Consider the following 19,943-nt stretch of genomic DNA (forward strand, 5'->3'; position numbering starts at 1 on the left):
AGAGAAGAAGTAGTAGTAGTAGTAGTAGTAGTAGTAAGAAGAGGAAGGAGTAGTAAGAAGAAGACTAGCTACTACTACTACTACTACTACTACTAATACTAAAGCTGAGGAAGAAGAAGGCACGGGAAAGAAATAAAAAGGAGTAGAGAAAGATGGATAAAGAATGGGAATGGGAGGGTTGTTCAAGTCTCCCCAAATAATTGGTCTTAAATGGTTATTTATATGGTTTGGGTTTTGTTATTACTAAAAGTCGCGGAAGCTATCGAACCTATCCTAGAAATTGATTTGATTATGAAGATTAATCGAAAAGCTAAGTCAAAATCAATATGCGAACAGAATTTAACGAGGTTCGGCTTTAAAGCCTACGTCCTCGGGCAAACAAGAAATCTTTATTGAAGGATAGATGAAGACGACTAACACAACCCGCAAGTTCGTCCCAAGATGCTACCGTATAGAACTAACCTTCTATACTAAATCTTCGACGATCGAGAAATTAAACACCGCTCTAAACTATGAACAAAAATTTTTCTCTCACTTGCTCTCTCTTTTTAGCTCTCTCTAAAGAAGAGTTGTTGCTTGTGTTGATGTGGTTATTACAAAGCATTCAACCCATATTTATATATAATATAAGCCGGTTAACTTAGTGTCAATTTAGAAACCAACCAATTTGAAACTTGCCAAATTGAAAAACCTCCATTCTCAATTTGGATTTCACAAACCGCCTCATCTTGATTTCCAAACCGCCTACAACCATGTTAAACCGCCTCCCACAATTCTCCACCTCGTACACAATTTGATACTCTTCAAATTTTGGACGAACACCAGGATACTCCTTGTAAGATATATCTGCTTCTTGTAACTTCCTCCGACTGCGCCATATGACCATGGCTGCCTACGTACCCTTTTACAGGATCAAGCCTACCGTAGTTCTACCAACCCTTCACATAAAGTTTACCTTGTCGCCATTACGCCCTTTTGGGCAACTTAACACGAGCCGATTTGTAGCAATTCCAGGCAATGCTGAAACTTGCTACACGTCACCACTTTAGTCAACATGTCTGCGGGATTCTCATCTGTGTGTACCTTCATGAGAGAAACATCACCTTCCTCTATGACATCTCGTACAAAGTGATACCTGACATCGATATGCTTAGTACGAGCATGATGAACCTGATTCTTCGCCAAATGGATTGCACTTTGACTATCACACCATACATCTACGCACTCCTGCTTAATCCCTAGATCATCCAGAAGACCCCACAACCACAATGCTTCCTTCACACCCTCGACCATAGCCATATACTCGGCCTCCGTAGTAGATAACGCAACTGTAGATTGTAACATCGATCGCCAACTAACTGGAGCACCATGTACCCCAAATACATAACCAGTAGTATATCGTCTTCTATCTAGATCGCCAGCATAATCTGAGTCAACATAACCGCTTACCTGACATGTGTCTCCACCAAAGCACAAACCCGTATCAACAGTACCCTTCAAGTACCTCAAAACCCACTTCACAGCTTCTCAATGTGTCTTCCCCGGGTTTGCCATAAACCTACTAACCACACTGACCGCTTGTGAAATATCCGGAAGAGTACACACCATAGCGTACATCAAACTGCCAACTGCACTAGCATACGGTACACGATCCATATGATCCTTCTCCACCGTAGTAGTGGGAGATTGTTTTCCCGAGAGCCTGAAGTTTTCCCGAGAGCCTGAAGTGTGGTGCCAAAGGTGTTGACACCGCCTTCGCGTTCTGCATCCCGAACCGAGAAACTACTCGTTCGATGTAACCTTTCTGATTCAAGTACAGTTTCTTACTTGACTGCTCTCTCTTAATCTCCATTCCCAGTATCTTCTTTCCAGCGCCCATGTCTTTCATCTCAAGCTCTTGACTGAGTTGAGATTTCAACTTATCTATCTCCACCATGCTTCGAGAAGCAATAAGCATGTCATCCACATACAAAAGGAGATAAATAAAGTCACCTTCGCGAAGCTTCTTGATGTATACACAACAATCATAGTCACTTCTGCGAAAACCATGCTTTAGCATGAAAAAATCAAATCGTTTGTACCATTGGCGAGGGGATTGTTTCAATCCGTAAAGAGACTTCCTCAAACGACATACTTGATTTTCTTTTCCCTCAACCTTGTATCCCTCAGGTTGAGCCATATAAATTTCTTCTTCCAAATCTCCGTGCAAGAAGGCGGTTTTAACATCGAGTTGTTCCAGCTCAAGATTACTGTGAGCAACAATACTCAATAGCACCCGAATAGAAGTATGTTTCACGACCGGGGAGAAAATCTCATTGTAGTCGACCCCTTCTTTCTGTGCATAACCCTTGGCCACTAGTCTTGCCTTATACCTTGTACCCTTGATTTCGGAAGAATCCTCTTTCTTCTTGTACACCCATTTACAACCAATAACAGACTTACCTTTGGGCAATGGGACAACCTCCCATGTCTTGTTCTTGTGAAGAGACTCCATCTCTTCTTGCATAGCAACCAACCAACTCTCTCTTTCCGCCACGGTAATAGCTTGTTTGAAGGTGACCGTTTCGTCGTCTTCTACCGAGAGTGCATATTCAACCACATTTGCCTGCCCGTAATGCCTAAGAGGTTTGTCTGACCCTAACCTCTGTACCGGCTTATATAACCGTTTCGGCCTAGTGTGTACCGAAACATCCTGCTGTTGTTGTTGTAAAACTTGTGTACCTTCCCCTTGAACCTCCTCATGATCGAGTTCATCAATTTCCTCATCCTGAGTATTATCTTGATGCTCCACCTGATCATGATTCCTAGAAATCCGTTGGTCTTCGGCTTCTACTTCCACTACTTGAGCTTTAGTAGACCCAACATCACCACAACTAGGCACCGTGGCTTTCGCCATAGCTACAATAGATGACTCATCAAACACCACATCTCTGCTGATTACAAACTTCTTGTCTTCCGTACACCATAACCGATAACCCTTGACTCTTGTAGCATATCCTAAGAAAATTGCCTTCTTTGCTCTATTGTCAAGTTTGTTACCTTTAACATGGTAATAGGCCGTACAACCGAAAACCTTAAGTCTCTCCTAATCTGCATGTTCACCTGACCACACCTCGTAAGGTATGCCGCCATCTAAAGAAGAATGTGGAGACCTGTTCACAATATAACAAGCTGTAGCAACAGATTCTGCCCACCATTCTACGCCTAATCCCGAATTGGAGCGCATACATCTAGCCTTCTCAAGTAGTGTACGGTTCAATCTCTCTGCGACTCCATTCTGTTGAGGTGTGTTTACTACTGTCCAGTGCCTCACAATGCCTTCCTGATTACAAAACTCCTTGAATGCCCCATCCGTGTACTCGGTCCCATTATCCGATCTTGACGTCTTCAACTTTCGACCAGTTTTGTTTTCAACCATTGCTTTCCACACCAGGAATGTGTTGAATACCTCATTCTTATGCTTCAGAAAATAAAGCCAGACAAATCTCGAATGATCATCAACGAATGTAACAAAATACCTGGAACCACCCTTGGAAGGTAACTTTGCCGGTCCCCAGACATCGGTATGTACGTAGTCTAATACCTCTTTGCTCATGTGCTTGCTTGTAGAGAACGTCACCTGTGTGCCTTCCCGAACACACAATTCTCACAAAACTCCTTGCAAGGCTTCTTCATGTCCTTCAACAAGCCTTTCCCGCACATCAAAGATAGACCCTTTTCTGACATATGCCCAAGGCCCATATGCCAAAGCCTCGTACTAGCCGTTGGATCCCTTCCATTGATTCCTACTGCTACATCTCCCGTAATTGTTGTCCCCAAAAGTTTGTATAAATTACCATAACGAGTACCTCTCATTACCACCAAAGAACCCTTAACGACTTTTATGGAGCCATTTCTCTATAATTATCTTACAGCCATTCCGCTCCAATACACCAAGGGAAATTAGATTTTTCCGCAAATCGGGTATGTGTCTTACGTCCGTCAATGTTCTCACCACTCCATCGTGCATCTTGATACGTATTGTTCCGAGTCCCACAGTGTTACATATACTATCGTCACCCAGTATAACTGTACCACCATCTATAATCCTATAGGTAGTAAACCACTCCCTATTTGGACACATATGGTGTGACGCCTCTGAATCAAGCATCCACGTATCGGAGATCTTCTCAGACACCTCTGTCACCGAGAAACATTCGTCAGGGTCTTCGGACACATATCCCGCCTCTTGCATCTCTTGTTTCCCCTTGTAGCCTTCGTTCTTTTGCTTCAACTTTCTCTTTGGACAAGCCGCTTTAAAGTGGCCAAGCTCACCACAACTAAAGCACGTTTTCTTGAAAGAGCTTCTAGATTTGGATCTAGATTTCCTGCCCTTTCCCTTCCCTCTTTCATTACTCCTCCCCCTCGTTGCAAACAACCCTTGTGCCTGTTCCTTGTCTAGTCCACCCGACGCCATACTGTTAGTAGCAACCTTACGAAGGTCATCCGCTAATAACGAATTTCTAGTCTCTTCCATGCTTAGACTATCACCAACAAGCATCAAAGTTTGAACAAGGTTCTCATAGGATTTAGGTAATGAAAGTAACAGTATGAGGGCTTGGTCCTCATCCTCAACCTTAACATCAATATCCTTCAAATCTGAGATAATCCTGTCAAACCTATTCACATATTCCTGAATAGAAGAACCCTCTTCCATTCTACATGTGAATAATTTGGATTTTAAGTAGACCCGATTCGTTAAAGTTTTCGTCATCAAACTGCTTTCTAGATTTAACCACACACTCGCCGCCGTTGTTTCTTCGTCTACTAGGAACGCCACGTCCTTTTCAAGACACAACATAATGGTAGCCCGTGCTTCGAGATCTAACTCTTCTCAATCCTCATCTGACATATCTCCTGGTTTCTTTCCCGTCAACGTCTTGTGTAATTTCTGCGAGATTAGCAGATTCTTCATCTGCATCCGCCAATAAGAAAAATCGTTTTTCCCATTGAACTTCTCTATCTCATATTTCCCTGATTTGACCGTACCACTTCTCGATCCCATCTTCTCTTCGTTCAATCTCAACAAGGCTCTGGTACCAATTGTTATTACTAAAAGTCGCGGAAGCTATCGAACCTATCCTAGAAATTGATCCGATTATGAAGATTAATCGAAAAGCTAAGTCAAAATCAATATGCGAACAAAATTTAACGAGGTTCGGCTTTAAAGCCTACGTCCTCGGGCGAACAAGAAATCTTTATTGAAGGATAGATGAAGACGACTAACACAACCCGCAAGTTCGTCCCAAGATGGTACCGTATAGAATTAACCTTCTATACTAAATCTTCGACGACCGAGAAATTAAACACCGCTCTAAACTATGAACAAAAATTTCTCTCTCACTTGCTCTCTCTCTTTAGCTCTCTCTAAAGAAGAGTTGTTGTTGCTTGTGTTGATGTGGTTATCACAAAGCATTCAACCCCTATTTATATATAATATAAGCCGGTTAACTTAGTGTCAATTTAGAAACCAACCAATTTGAAACTTACCAAATTGAAAAACCGCCATTCTCAATTTGGATTTCACAAACCGCCTCATCTTGATTTCCAAACCGCCTACAGCCATGTTAAACCGCCTCCCACAGGTTTTTAGTTGGGTTTAATGGTAAAAAGTGGGAAAAGGAGGGTCATTTCCGGATTTATAAAAACCCTAAACAGAATGGTGTCGGCTTTAGAGAGGGTTACAACAATTCGGGTTTCGGTAGCTAGGGTATAACGCGGCACTTGAACTAAGATGCGGCCGCAAGCAGCGTCCGTTAGATCATGGATGCACAGTTCTGTTAGGCCACGCGCGAGGGGAGTACGGAAGTTAAGTGACTTCGAGTAACACGGGAACATCAACATGGACAGATGCTCAGCAACCGTTGGATCTAGAAAACGCGGAGACAGATGGATAAGATTAAAACATGCTGAGGGACTATGGAAGGTACGTTGCTCCAGGTTGCACCAGATCATCTGCTTTAGGGTCACTTCCATGCTGAGCGGGAGTACGGAACTTCGATAGGACAACCTCCTTATTGCGCCACGTAATCGAGCTTTATCCCGAAAGTACGAACTAACCCAAAATCTCCCGCCTGGTCCATCTCAATTTACTTCAACTTTGACTTCACATAATTCCCTCGTCCGGACTCCGATTTTACATCCGTTTTCTCCTACGGCCTCGTCTTGGACTCTGCTTTTAACCCATGCACTGACTTTTGTCCAATTACCAAAATGTCATTGACTCAAAATACCCAAAATACCCTTCGTAACTCTTTTACTCGTTTTTTTAACCATTTTCACACCTATCTCTGCAAAAGACACCTAATCAAGAAAACCAACCATTTTATTATAATAAAGACTCGAAACGAACTAACTTGGCTAAATTAAATGACTCACATGGGACATTTTCATGACCCATCAAATATGGTCAAGAACATCTAAATTGAATGCCACATTAATTTAGAAACTCCTGGAATTCTCCTTTGCTTAGTTCTGGTGCTCCATCACTCTGAAAACTCTTGATAGAGTGTCAGAGCAACTTCTCATTATGTCTCTTAAAATGTTGGAAACATGTGAGGCTCTCTGATCTCAGTTTCATTGGATATATCCAAAAGAATCTACTAAAATCATCAAGAAACAAGATATAATATTTGATTCCAGTAGGTGTGAGTATAAGGGCTGGACCCCATATGTCACAATGTATCAACTGAATTGGGGCAGTAGAGGAGCTTTCTGAATTTGAAAAAGGAAGTTTTTGGTTTTTTCCAAGTTGACATGAGGAACAAATCAAATCCATGTCCTTTTCTGATATTTTGATCTTGTTTTCCTTTTCCAATGTGAGGATAGTCTCTTTAGATGTATGACCTAGTCTGTGATGCCACACATTAGCTGTTGCTGTAGCAATATGAGCTTCCTCCACTTCTTCCTGTTGTGAACTATAATAAGGATTCATTTCAAAATTAATATTGTATGGGTTGTTTTTCATTGGCCATTCTGCCAATACTTCCTTTGTCCACAAATCTCTCATCACAAAACCCCATGGAAGGAATTCCGCGCCACAGAAGTTCTCTTTTGTGAATTTTGATATAGAAATAAGATTCTTCTATGTATTACGTACATGAAGTACTTTCTTAAGATGAAATAGGCTTGAACCAGCCATGAGTGTGGCTTCTCCTGTGCTAGAAATGTTCATACAATTTCCATCACCTGTCATAACTCCATTTGTACCTTTATAGGGAGCACTGCAGTTGAGCATGTCTTTAGCAAAGGTCATATGACTTGTAGCTCCGGTATCTGCAATCCATCTTTTGTCCTTGACATTTGAAGGGGATGACAGATTTGCTTCCTCCATAGTGGCCATATTACAATCAATTTGAGCACCAAAATGTGCTTGTTCCTCTTCATTTTCTTGCATTTCAAACACCTCATCATCTTCCTCTTCTTCTTCTTCAATTTCTTGTAAATGAAGGTTAGCAAAGTTTCTTTGAGAGGGTCTGCTAGATGATTCAGAGAAGTCTTTGAACCTCATCCTGCATTGCCTAGCAGTACCCCATTTGTAACAAATAGCACATGGAATAGTGGTGTAATCAAAAAAATTATTTCTTACTTGGCCTTGAAGTTGCTTTGGCTTAGACTGATTTCTTTGATAGGAATCAAAGTTTTGGTTTCTTTGAGAGGGCTCAACATTTTGATTTTGAGGTGAAAATCTTTGATTTATTCTGAATTGGGTTCCTCTATTTTGAATTTTTTTACAAAATAGGATTCATTCATGTCTTCTTGAGATTTTTGCTCTTTAAGTCACTGTTCATGATGGATTAGTCTGCTTAATTCAGCAAAAGTGAGACCCCCATCTCTATTTTGTGTTGCTATGATAAATTGAGAGTATTCTCTTCCCAGACCTTGTAATGTTGTTCTTGCTAATTCAGAATCACTCACTTTGTCATTAACAACCACAAGTGAATCAGCTATAGTCTTGATCTTACTCAAGTATTCAGACACAGAACTGGAGCCTTTCTTGATGTTTTGAATTTTGTTTCTCAACGAGGATTTTTAAGTTTCAAATTCTTGAAGGAAAACCATTTCAAGATAGGACCATTTCAAGATAGGACCAAATTTCTCTAGAGATTTTAGTCCCAATATATCTGAGGCTATAGACTATGATATTGTGGCTTTGATGCATGATTTAACAAAACTATCTGTTTTTTCCCATTGAAGGTAGGCTGGATTAACTACATCTCTTCCATCAACAACAGTCAATTGTGATGGTTCAGTATATGTTCCATCTATGTAACATATAAGGTCATTCCCAATTAGGGTATTTTCAATTTGATCTTTCCAAACAAGAAAATTCGAACCATCTAACCTAGCAGATATCAAATTTGTAAGATTTGGATTGTACGAGTTCTGACCTGAGTTAGGGTTCGCATTCTGTGGTGGAGTATTCATCTTGAAACAAACTTGAATCTCTGATTCTTTGATACAGAAGAACAATTTGTTTATGAGCTCTTAGTTTCGATTTGGATTTGATCTTCAATCTCGATCAAGAACAATCTTTGGCTCTGGTACCAAGAAAGTTTTCGTAAATCTCAGAGGTTTTTTTCATTCACTAAGATCACGATTTCTTATTACAAAAACTCTCAATCGCTACTCAGACTATATATAGTCAATTATACAACTCTAGAGCGAGAAACAAGATTAGTTAGTTGTTTAACACCATCTAACAAATTATTAACAAACCTAACCAACATATTAACAACCTAATAACAACACATATGACTAACACACGTGCCAGGAAGTGTCCATAAGAATACTACTAACTTTGAAAGTTAGTTAAGTTGGTTAGCTCCTTCTTCCTTCTTGAGTTCAACCAAGTGTGTCGTACAAAATTGAATAGGGGATAGTGTTCTGAATAACAAACAAGGGTAAGACAAACTTACGGTCTAGTTTGATTCAATTTTGAAAGGAAAATTAAACTTGATAACTTATTGAAGTCTATTTTATTTTCTCTCTATTAATTAAGAAGGGACAAAGTTGGGTTAATAGCTAGGAATTTGAACCGCTAGGTATACCATATTTACTCCAATTGTCTATATTCTATTGTTTTCTAAATTGCTACCTTGATTTTTGTCTTTACCCGGGTTATATGTAGACTAGATTATATATCTATATAGGCATATTATATACACAATTGAGATTAGAATTTGGTAGTGTTCGTTAATACGAGAAGTTCCAACACTGAAGCCCGTATTTAAAATGTCTGAGAATTTAGATTGTTTCATTTCATTTATTAGTTAGAATTTATATAAGTATAGGTTGAACTTAGTAGAGAAGGAAGACTGAGTGTTATCATCCTAGAACTTTATTATATTTTACCATTGTATATGTGACAGATAAATGGCAACTACTGAAAACTCTTTCCGGTTCCTCCGACTGTTTTTCATGGGGAAAAGCTGAGAAGTTTACTGACGTCGACTTTAGGAGATGGCAACAAAAGATGTTATTTTATTTGACCACTCTCAACATTGCTAGACTCTTGTATGAAGAAGCTCCTGCTCTCAAAGAAGATGGGTCTGATATTAAAATGTAACTGCAATAAACGCTTGGAAATATTTTGATTTCCTTTGGAAATATTATATTCTTAATGGGCTCGATGATTCTTTATACAACGTTTATAGTCCGATAAAAATGGCAAAAAATTATGGAAACCATTAGAGAATAACTATAAGTCTGAAACTGGCGGAGTGAAAAAGTTCATCATAGGAAGGTTCTTGGATTTCAAGATGACAGACCTTAAAACTGTTATAAGTCAGGTGCAGGAATTCCAATTAATTTTATAAGAATTAAAGGCAGAAAAATTGGTGATTAGTGAGTCATTTCAAGTGGGAGCAATCATTGAAAAATTGCCACCATCTTGGAAAGATTTTAAAAATTATCTGAAGCATAAATGCGCAAGGAAGTGGACTTGGAGGACTTGATTTTAAAATTCAGAGTTGAAGAAGATAGTCGTCTTCCCGATAAAAAGAATGAGAGGTCTTCTAAAATCTCAAAAGTGAATTGTGGTTGAAGGAGGACTAAGAAAGAAAAGAAAATTTTCTGGTAAAGAAAAATATCACGGGAACTCTAAGAAGTTCAAATGGACTTGTTATAATTGCAACAAGAAAGGACATCTTGACAAAGATTGTTGCTCCAAAACATGAAAAAAGAATTACAAGAAGAGAAAGACGGAAGACAAAGTGAAAGATAACTTTTCTGATGGTGTTAAAGAGATTAATTTATGTGCCGTTATTTCTAAAGTAAACTTGGTAAATAATCCAAGAGAATGGTGGGTAAACAGTGGTGCTACTCGTCATATTTTCAGATAAATTAAGTAGTATTCTCATCTTATAAAAAGATAGAAAATGCTGAACCATTATTTACGGAAAGTTCGCAACATCGGAAGTTGAAGGCAAGGGGACAATATACTCAAATTCACATATGGCAATGAAGTAACTCTGAAAAATATGCTTCATGTACCCGACATACGAAAGAATTTAGTTTCTGGTTCTTTATTAAGTAAGAATGGTTTTAAACTTGTATTTGAATCTGATAATTTTATTCTTACGAAGAATATGGAATGTACGTGGGAAAAGGGTATTTAAGTGAAGGTCCATTCAAGATGAATGTAACGACTGTTATTCCTAAGATTAAGAAAATTAATAATTCCGCTTATATTATTGATTCTTGTATTAAGTGGCATGAGAGGTTGACATGTCAATTAAGAAGATCAATTAACATGGACCTGATACCTAAATCCGATTTAAATTCCAACCATAAATGTGAAGTTTGTGTCGAATCTAAAATGACTAAATCGTCTTTTCATTCAGTTGAAAGAGATGCAGAACCGTTAGAATTGATATATAGTGACATATGTGACTTAAAAACATTCAAACAAGACGTGAGAAAAAAAAAATACTTCGACGATGTTTATAGACGATAGTACTAGATTTTACTTGTTAAGAAGTAAAGATGAAGCCGTAGAAGATTTAAAATATATGTGAGTGAAGTTGAGAATCAACTCGATAAAAAGATCAAAATTTGCGAAGTGATAAAGGTGGTGAATATGAATCACCATTTGCTGACATTTGTGCTGAAAATGGTATATACATTAAATAACGACTCCGTATTCACCTAAGCAAAATAGAGTTGTTGAAAGGCAAAACTGAACATTATTTATAAATTAACCCTTACCGAAGTTAAGACTGCCTCTTTCAACAAAAAAAATAAAAATAAAATAAGTTAAGACTGCCAGATTAGTCCCATTTTTTAAATTAAAGTGGGTAAAGAAAACTCCAAAAAAATAAAATACTTCTTCATATTAGAAGTAATACAATAGTGCAAACAAGACGCTAATGATTTGAGCATAAATTAGTTTTTTAAGATCAACTTCTCTGTTTTAAATGAAATTCAAACACTTTTTTTTTTTTCGCAAGAAATTCAAACACTTGGCAACAGCAATAAAAATGGGTTCTTCTCAAATTGTACCTAAACAAAGAGTGGTGCCAAATTAGGGTCGGGCAAAATTGTGGGCCGATATCTCTGACTGAAATTTGTCAGGAACGGTCATAATTTTTGGTAGATGTTGACCTAAATGTATAATGAGAGAATTATGTAGATAAAAGATTTTGATTTAGTTTGTTACTTCATGTCTCACTTTTACTAAAAGATAAATATTCAAATTTTGATTAAAAATCTATTACCTGAACTGTTCTTTTATTTGAGTGAGTCGTTATGTCACAAATTAATTAAAAATATTTTGTACAATTTGCATTTTCTAACATCCTAATTATTCATTTGGGCTTTGATTTTTGGAGCTGGCTATCCTTAAACCAGATTCAATTAATGGCAGCTTTAGTTCAATAAAGAAAAGAGATGGCTAAGTGTAATATTTTAGTCCCACCCACTTGATGAATTAAAATGGATAATCTAATTATCCCATCTCCTATATCTTTACTTATAAATAGAGAGGTTACTTGTTCATCAGTTTCATCATCACTTAATCTAACACTTAGTTAATACAGAGCAATCTAGCTATAGGAAGCAAGCTCTTTCTCTCTCTCGATTTCTGTCTCTGTTTCTCTCTCTCTAGAATGGGTTCTTCTTCGTTTTTGGGTATGCCTATGTGGGTTTTAGTATTGATATGTTCATCCAATGTTTTAATTGGGAAAACAGAGGGACAGGCAACACCAGCTCTAGTACCAGGGGTGTCATTCAGTTTCTACAACACAAGCTGTCCAAATTTAGAAACCGTACTTAGGGATCGGCTAAGGACTGTTTTTAACAGTGATACCTCCCTTGCTGCTGGCATTCTTCGTCTCCAGTTCCATGACTGTATGGTTCAGGTACTCCATCCACCCTTTTCCCTTAATTTCAGACAATGACTAATGAGAGGTGGGAGAAGGATTGCGGCGGACTGGTTTCACGCCAAGCCACCAGCCCAACCATGGAGAATAAAGGTCCAAAAATGATAGGGAACAAAAAATCACTGCAAGCCACATTAGATTTCTGCCCAGAGTCTGCCTAGTTTTCTTGTTCTCTATCATTATTCACAAACTTCAAGGTTTTTCTATGGAGAACGATTTGGGCCCCAAAAGTCAAAACAGACTCTAGGCAAAAGATGAAATAAACGGCCAGGATATGAGTGTCAACTCTCTTGAGATTCGTGTATTAGACCCCGAGGATATCCTGGCCGTTGATATCATTTTCTTCCCAGAGTCTGTCTCACCTTTCGGTGGTTTCATCGCGATTGTAATGTAATTTGATCATATATACATACATGTGCAGGGTTGTGATGGGTCTGTTTTGCTAGATGGATCAACTAGTGGGCCAAGTGAGAAGTCAGCCATCCCAAATCTCACTCTGAAGCCAGAAGTATTCACTATCATAAACAGTCTCCGTGATCTTGCACAAAATGCTTGTGGCTCCCCTATAGTCTCTTGTTCAGACATCATTGCTATTGCTACTCGTGATGCCGTTTTCTTGGTATATATGCTAATATTCTTTTTCTCTTTTTGTCTACTGTCATCATCTACGAGGGTATCGCGTTTTCCTAGCTCTTTGAGTGGGGGATGCCTTTAAATAAGAAAAATTATACATCACCCATAATTTCATTCTTGGTCTTTTACTTATAGGAATGATAGGACATAATCATTGAGATTTTCAAGAAGTAGTTGATAAGAGTATGTATTCGGCTAGTATGGTGCTACATAGGTTAATTCTTGAACACAATTATCGGGATAAAGAGACGTTTCCCTTTACATAGATTGTTGCTAGACAAGTTTACTCTAATGTTACCATGACTAAGCTTTCCTCTCCCTTCAGTTCATGAAAAGTTTTCAACGGTAGTGAGTGAAAATTCCATCATAATCTGCCTAAATTAGTCATATCTACTTTTAGGTAAAAAGACAAGACGACGGAAACTAAAGAGAAAGTTGAATTGGTTATTTGTAATAACAATTAATTTATGTTCGCTTGCAGTCCGGAGGACCTGATTACAAAGTCCCTCTGGGTAGACGTGACGGAACAACATTCGCTACTCTTGATGACACACTAAACAACCTCTTCCCTCCCTTTGCTAATGTCACCTTCCTTCTCGACGGTATGTCAGCCAAGAATTTCGACGCCGATGATCTCGTCACACTCTCTGGTGCTCACACCATAGGTCGCGCCCATTGTCCCTCCTTCACCGATCGACTAACCCCAACTCAAGACCCAACCATGGACCCAACCTTAGCAACCAACCTCAAAATCACCTGCCCAACCTCCAACTCCACCAACACTGCTCCTAACGACGTCCGAACTCCCAATGTCTTTGACAACCAATACTACGTCGATCTAGTCAACAGACAAGGTCTCTTTACTTCGGATCAAGATTTGTTTATTGATAACAGGACCAGGTCAATTGTCACCACCTATGCTGAGAACCAGACTTTGTTTTTCGAGAAATTTGCTTCGGCTATGATTAAGTTGACACAGTTGGGTGTGTTGAGTGGTACCCAAGGGGAGATTCGGCTAAACTGTTCCGCCCGTAACCCAGCTCCGGCTAACACCTCCACAACCTTCTTATCATCTGTTGTTGTCGACCAAGAACAAACAGAAGCTCACGCTGCAGCTTTTTGAAAAACTAACCTTTGGACTGAATCTTATATATATTTTTATCGTCATCTGTTCTGCAAGGATGATTATCAAGAGTTGGAAAGGCGAGAAAATGCAGCTTCAATTAATGCATGTTAAGGTTATTACCGTGTAAAAGAGAGTTATTTGGTTTATATGTATGTCTTACTTTTTTTCGTTCATGAATAAAAAAAATGAAGGTTTTCATCTGTTGCGAAATCTATTTATTTCGTGAAAGATTATAAGATCGATATTCAAATTTACCGAATAGGAGAGACTAATGATTAGATGAAGGATTATAAGATTATGAGGTTTATATTCCACATTAATAATGGTGATGTGGGAAAGAGGCTTCCAATTATCTTCCAGAAAATTGTCCTCGTCACCTTTGATTCAATGATTTCGCGTTGCGGTTGATGACATGATTGAAGGATATGTCATTTCGGTCTGAATGAGATGTCCTTCTTGAAGGATTGTCCTTCGACCAAGATGACAATGCGCTCAATTCGTCAAATAGGATTATGATGACTCTATCTAGAAGATCATCTAGTCCGCTCAAATTAGGGATCGTAATGCTTAGTTAGAAACCAACTACGATCGTCGGGTCACTTCAGTGATTCGCGATAACATAGACCGGATCCTACAACGGGTTACACCAAAGAGTGGTGGCTTGATCAGAGAGAGAGTTGACTAGAGGGAACATGGAAAAAGGTTGGATTAGACCCAACTAAATAGGCCCAAATGGTTCGGATAGGATCCGGACAAAGATATGAAGAACCTGGCCAGAAAGGAAGCCCATAACAAGCTAAATGGGTCGACATGTGATGGTCGGGTGGAGCACTGGGCCAGCCAGGCCAAGCTTGTAGGGAATTACATGCCTTTAAGACTACCCTAATCATCTCACTAATGTTGTAAGCGGAATCTCAATCATAATATGATTAACACTAGTTATCCAAGATGGCATGCAAGAACTAATAATGAATTAGAAACTAAAGAAGAATATGTGGATTCGCTTTCCCGAATAAGATTCCAATGACTTTATCCCGAAAAAGATGAGAGCTCCGATTGTCACTCCTCTACTTGAGACACCTGAGTAAATAACTTGATATCCCTTCTTTGTTATCTGCTAGAACTCCATTGAAGGTTAATAAGAAGAACCATTCTTCTTTTGACTCCATAGATAGATTGGAGCTTTTTCTCTAAAACTCTCTCTCTCCACTTAGCTGTATATTGCAAGAGAGAAGCTGTTTTCTCTTGAAAAAAATCCAACTCTTTTCTGATTCTATTATAATGACCCTTATATAGAGAAACCCTAATTAGAACTTGGGTCCAATTAGGTTGCCTAAGGAGTCCTTGAGAAGATAAACGATCAGAAGTCCTTTTGACCCAAATTAGGGTTTCCACCCTAATATGGTGTGGCCGGCCATTTAAGCCCATTATGGGCTTACCCTGGCCGGCCCACCCACCTTATATGGACGGTCCTGATCAATGCCCCTTTGGGCTTGATCAGGACACCCTATTAGTGGGTTTTACCACTTTTCGGGCTTCTCTTTCGAGCCGGATTCTTTCTATCTTTTTGGCACTATCAGACTGGATCATATCCATCTATAGGCAAGCTCTAACGAGTCAACTCTCTCCGATCAAGCTACCACTCTTTGGTGTAACCCGTTGTAGGATCCGGTCTAGGTTAGCCGCGGATTACCGAAGTGATCCGACGATCGTAAGCGGCTTCAAGCTAAGCATTACGACCTCTAATTCGACCGGACTAGATGATCTTCTGGATAAAGTTATCGTTATCCTAACTGACAAATTGTATGCATTGCCATCTTGGTCGAAGGACACTCTTTTGGAAGGACATCTGCTTCAGACGTAAGGACTATATCCTTCAGTCTCCCACTGATACTTAGAACAAGTGCAATGCTCGATTGCCATGTCACTTCGCATGTCATCTGATACGTCATATCTTTTCAGACTTTCCTGATCTGGAGAACAATTGTGACAACTAATGATTCTATTAATCTATTACAGTACGACGTACATTTTCAGTTGCTTCTCCTCAAGTGGCTCGGAGATACTAATCCTAACCTAGTTAGGAGGACATATTCCAGTCTTGTACTCCCACTTAACTTCAAGACTATCGTGTCATTCCCGGTAATCCACTTTTATATCCTCTTTTTACGTCACAGCGTTTGGCGGTACCAAAGTTTGACACTCCTTACGTAAGATGAGACCGCTTTTATGACTCAAAAGCCTTATCATGTTCTCATTCTATTCCTATAGATCTTTGATGCCCAAAAGCCTTTCACCTTTGTGTGTGGTCCTTTTTGTTGAGCCCGTTCTAAACTGCTTTCAACATCCATAGGTTGATCTCAACTTTTAGTATGTCGTCTTTATACCGGACCAAAGAAAACTGGGTTACTCCCACTAACCTTCTTGAACTCTCTGAATTCAAGATTTCTCTTCATTCTTAAAGAAACTAACTTTTGATTACTTTGCAGAATCGAAGATTCCTACTTGCATGCTTCAATCCTTCGATGGATTTCTAAAGCTTGCAATTGTCACTTAGCTTTCAGGAAGGTCAACTCTCCTTCGGAATGTGTCATGTGCACATTCTTCGGAATGTGTCATGTGCACCTTCTTTCGTAGTCTTGCTTTGGAAAACACCAATATTTACATCCTTGTCTGTTTTTCACTATGAGAAGCCTATTTGAACTTAACATGAACTATTCCTTTAAGCAAATAGATCAAGTTCCAAACTTGATTTCAGACATGGATTCCATTTTGATGTTATGGCTCTAAGCCATATTTCGGAGTGATTCCTTCATAGCTTTTGTGTAGGTAGATCATTTTCTTCTTCAACAGGTTTTCAACCCTTTGAGACAGATCTATGTGTCTTCAAGGCCTATGAGGGGTTTGAACAACTTTGAGACGCTCTCAACTTCTTGAGGGCTATCCTTCGAATCTAATTTGACTTATGCGGGAGGATTTACCTCTCATTCCTTGTCTATTGGCAATAAATAGATAGGAACCCCGATTTTGGACATTCGTACAACACTGTCAGTTTGTTGCTCATATCGAATATCTTCGATATCCTAAATTTCCCTCACTTGTTTTCTTGAAATAACTCTTATTTTAAGCAAGACACTATCATAAGCAACAACTAGCTTGTTCTCTGATTGTTTGTGGCAGAATCTCAATATTTCTTTATCCCATAAAGAAATATTTTGTCTAATATGACAACTTGGTTCTCGGAAACCATGTACGTAAGTTTCATATCTCTAGACCTTGAGAAAATACCTCTTTGGAACCATTCCAACCCCATACTCTTATGGTGTCTTTTCAGCTATCGACATAACGTGGTTAGGTAGGAAGAACGACCGTGTTGAGAATATATCCGGCAAAGTGTTCGAAAGATTGGCCTATACCCATCATTGATCGACTCATGTCTAACATGTTCGATCACTCCCACTGGACTCATCACCCATATGATGTGTTTGTTGGAGAAAGGTGAGAAACTATTTCTCAACTTTTTTGATGGTTATCAAATTCTTGACTCAAATATTCATCATATCGATCCAATCAAATGACTTATATTTTTGTCAAGTGAATTCCGGTTAACTCTAGTTAGTGTATTAATAGTTTTACATACATCCGTATGTATGAAGACTATTAGTTCACTAGTCATATCTTCCTTCCCAAAAGGTGACTTTGTCAAATAGTCCTCTTGAGCAAAATTCACATGTGTCGTATGATTATAAATCATTGAACTTAGAAGTCCATACCAATGGATCTTCTTCATGTGTTTTATGTCAATTTAACGCAATCACAATACAGAGCTGACCGGTTTGAATCCTTTGATCGTAGCCTATAGTATCATTGCTAACGTTTCAGTTCTCCTAGAACCGACTTTGTTAATTTAGCACTGGTTTAAAACATTTGACGTTTCTAGAAGAACATAATAACACTTATTAACTTCTAAGCTAGACCAGTGTCTAAAAGAAGACTTTGATCCAATTTAGCATGCCTAGCAATTACTTGCTTCTGCTCCCTCTTGGATCTTTTCTCCTTTTAGTCAAGTATTCAATTCCCTTGAGCTCCTACTGAGCCGCACATCTGATGTTAAACACCTGATGAAGAGAGTCTACTATACTTGCCAAATTAACTTTGTTAACAAAGATGCAAGAAATGGAAATTTCAATTCCGTTTCTTCTGTCTTCCGAGTACTTAGGGTAGTTTCCTTCAATGGCCTAGCCATTGCTTTTAAAAACTCTGACCCTTTGTCCGTATGAATCATAAGAACCCTTCTTATGTTCCTTTGGTTGCTGAATCTTAAGAACTTGCTTCTTGGATTCAATGTTCCTTAATGTTCTTTTCAGCTATCTTTACTAACTAAAGTAGCAGCGAACATTAAGAATGGGATATTCTCGGACGTTTTATTTGTTTCGAATTCGAGAGTGTTTCTCGAATTCTAATCCAATCAACGAAATAAGTTTCATTTTATTCCTTCTGATGGAATGAACTAAGGTTGGAAAACTATTAATTAGTTCCTAGTATAGCCCCTAAAAGATCTATTATTTTAGGTTACTTCTTGTTCGCCTATGGTTCGTTTGGATTTCTGTCCTTGAACCTCCAATGATTATTCTCATTTAAACCATGATCTCATCGTTTGGTTCATCAATTGATTCTATAACCCTATACTCTAAGTATTATTCATGCACATACTCAGTTGTGCTTAGAAACAAGAACCAGTAACTTATTTAAAGCACTATTCTAAGCATTCACATATACATACATACATACATACATACATACATACAAAAATATGACATTCATAAGATAAAGTATGTATCTTTGATTCGTTTCTAGGTTCACTATCTTCCATATAGCTATTTTGTGGGAAATTGTGACATCTTTATGTCTAACGGGCTTCTAAGTCTATTTTCGTAAAATATGGACTAATGGCACGTTACGTTTCTTCCTTAATGATTTCTAAAATCGATTCAAAGAAAAACCTCGTTTGGGCCCTCGGATGGTCCGGGTCGATGTCGAAATTTTTTTGTTAATATCGGAAGAAGAAAATCCAAGACCTCCCACTCGAGTCAAGGCCCATAAAGAGCCCGAGATAAAACCAAAAGACCCAAGTCAAACTTGGTCAAAATATTCATAGGCCAGTCGCGGGTAAGCCCAATTAGGCCCATAGACAAGGTTTGGTACCTCTCGGACTAAGGGACAACACGTTCATAACGTGTTGTGACCCTCGGCCCAGACGCGCCCTGGCTTAGGCAAAACGCGTCCTGGTGCAACAGATGTGTCTAGGACGCGTCTTTGTTCTACAAGCGCGTCACAGACGCGTCTCGATACCAAGGACGCATATCTTTTGCGTCTCGTAGACTAAGACGCGTCTCGATGGATCAGTTGCGTCCCTGTCGCGTCTCGATGCCTCAAACGCGTCCCTCGAGTGGAGATCATCTCGGACAATAAGTGTCCGAGATTTTCGAGACGAGCCAAACGCGTCCTAGACGCGTCTGCACTCTCGGGTCCAGGTCTCGGTCGGAGACGCGCTGGGATTCCCAGACGCGTCTGGTATGTCCGAGATGTTCGCATCTCGGACTACCAGTAGTACTCGGACTGGGATTCCATCGCGGTCCGAGATTCCCGCGTCTCTGGAAGCTTTCCGAGACTTGCGGTACCGGCCAAAGGTGTCCTGGCCGGACAGAATGTGTAGTTTCCCAAATTTTTGGGAAACTGCTATTCCAAACTTCTTCTTTCTTATC

General features: G+C 39.2%; 1 protein-coding gene across 1 annotated transcript; it reads left to right on the top strand.

Annotated features, from left to right (window-relative positions):
• Positions 1–11,930: 11,930 nt before the first annotated feature.
• LOC147530688 (peroxidase 12-like) lies at positions 11,931–14,378 on the top strand. The gene is made up of 3 exons (XM_086647602.1): positions 11,931–12,398; positions 12,841–13,038; positions 13,534–14,378. The coding sequence occupies exons 1-3, from the start codon at positions 12,147–12,149 to the stop codon at positions 14,173–14,175; spliced, it is 1,092 nt and encodes a 363-aa protein (XP_086503728.1). The 5' UTR covers positions 11,931–12,146; the 3' UTR covers positions 14,176–14,378.
• Positions 14,379–19,943: the final 5,565 nt, after the last annotated feature.

The sequence above is a fragment of the Eschscholzia californica genome, unplaced genomic scaffold (assembly GCF_041429995.1).
Source record: "Eschscholzia californica isolate CP2 unplaced genomic scaffold, dmEscCali1.0.p SCAF_6, whole genome shotgun sequence".
NCBI lineage: Eukaryota > Viridiplantae > Streptophyta > Magnoliopsida > Ranunculales > Papaveraceae > Eschscholzia > Eschscholzia californica.

Coding starts and splice junctions, on each gene's coding strand:
- LOC147530688 (XM_086647602.1), top strand. CDS start 12,147: ATGGGTTCTTCTTCGTTTTTGGGTATGCCTATGTGGGTTTTAGTATTG. Junction 12,399..12,840: donor TCCATGACTGTATGGTTCAG/GTACTCCATCCA, acceptor ATACATGTGCAG/GGTTGTGATGGGTCTGTTTT. Junction 13,039..13,533: donor CTCGTGATGCCGTTTTCTTG/GTATATATGCTA, acceptor GTTCGCTTGCAG/TCCGGAGGACCTGATTACAA.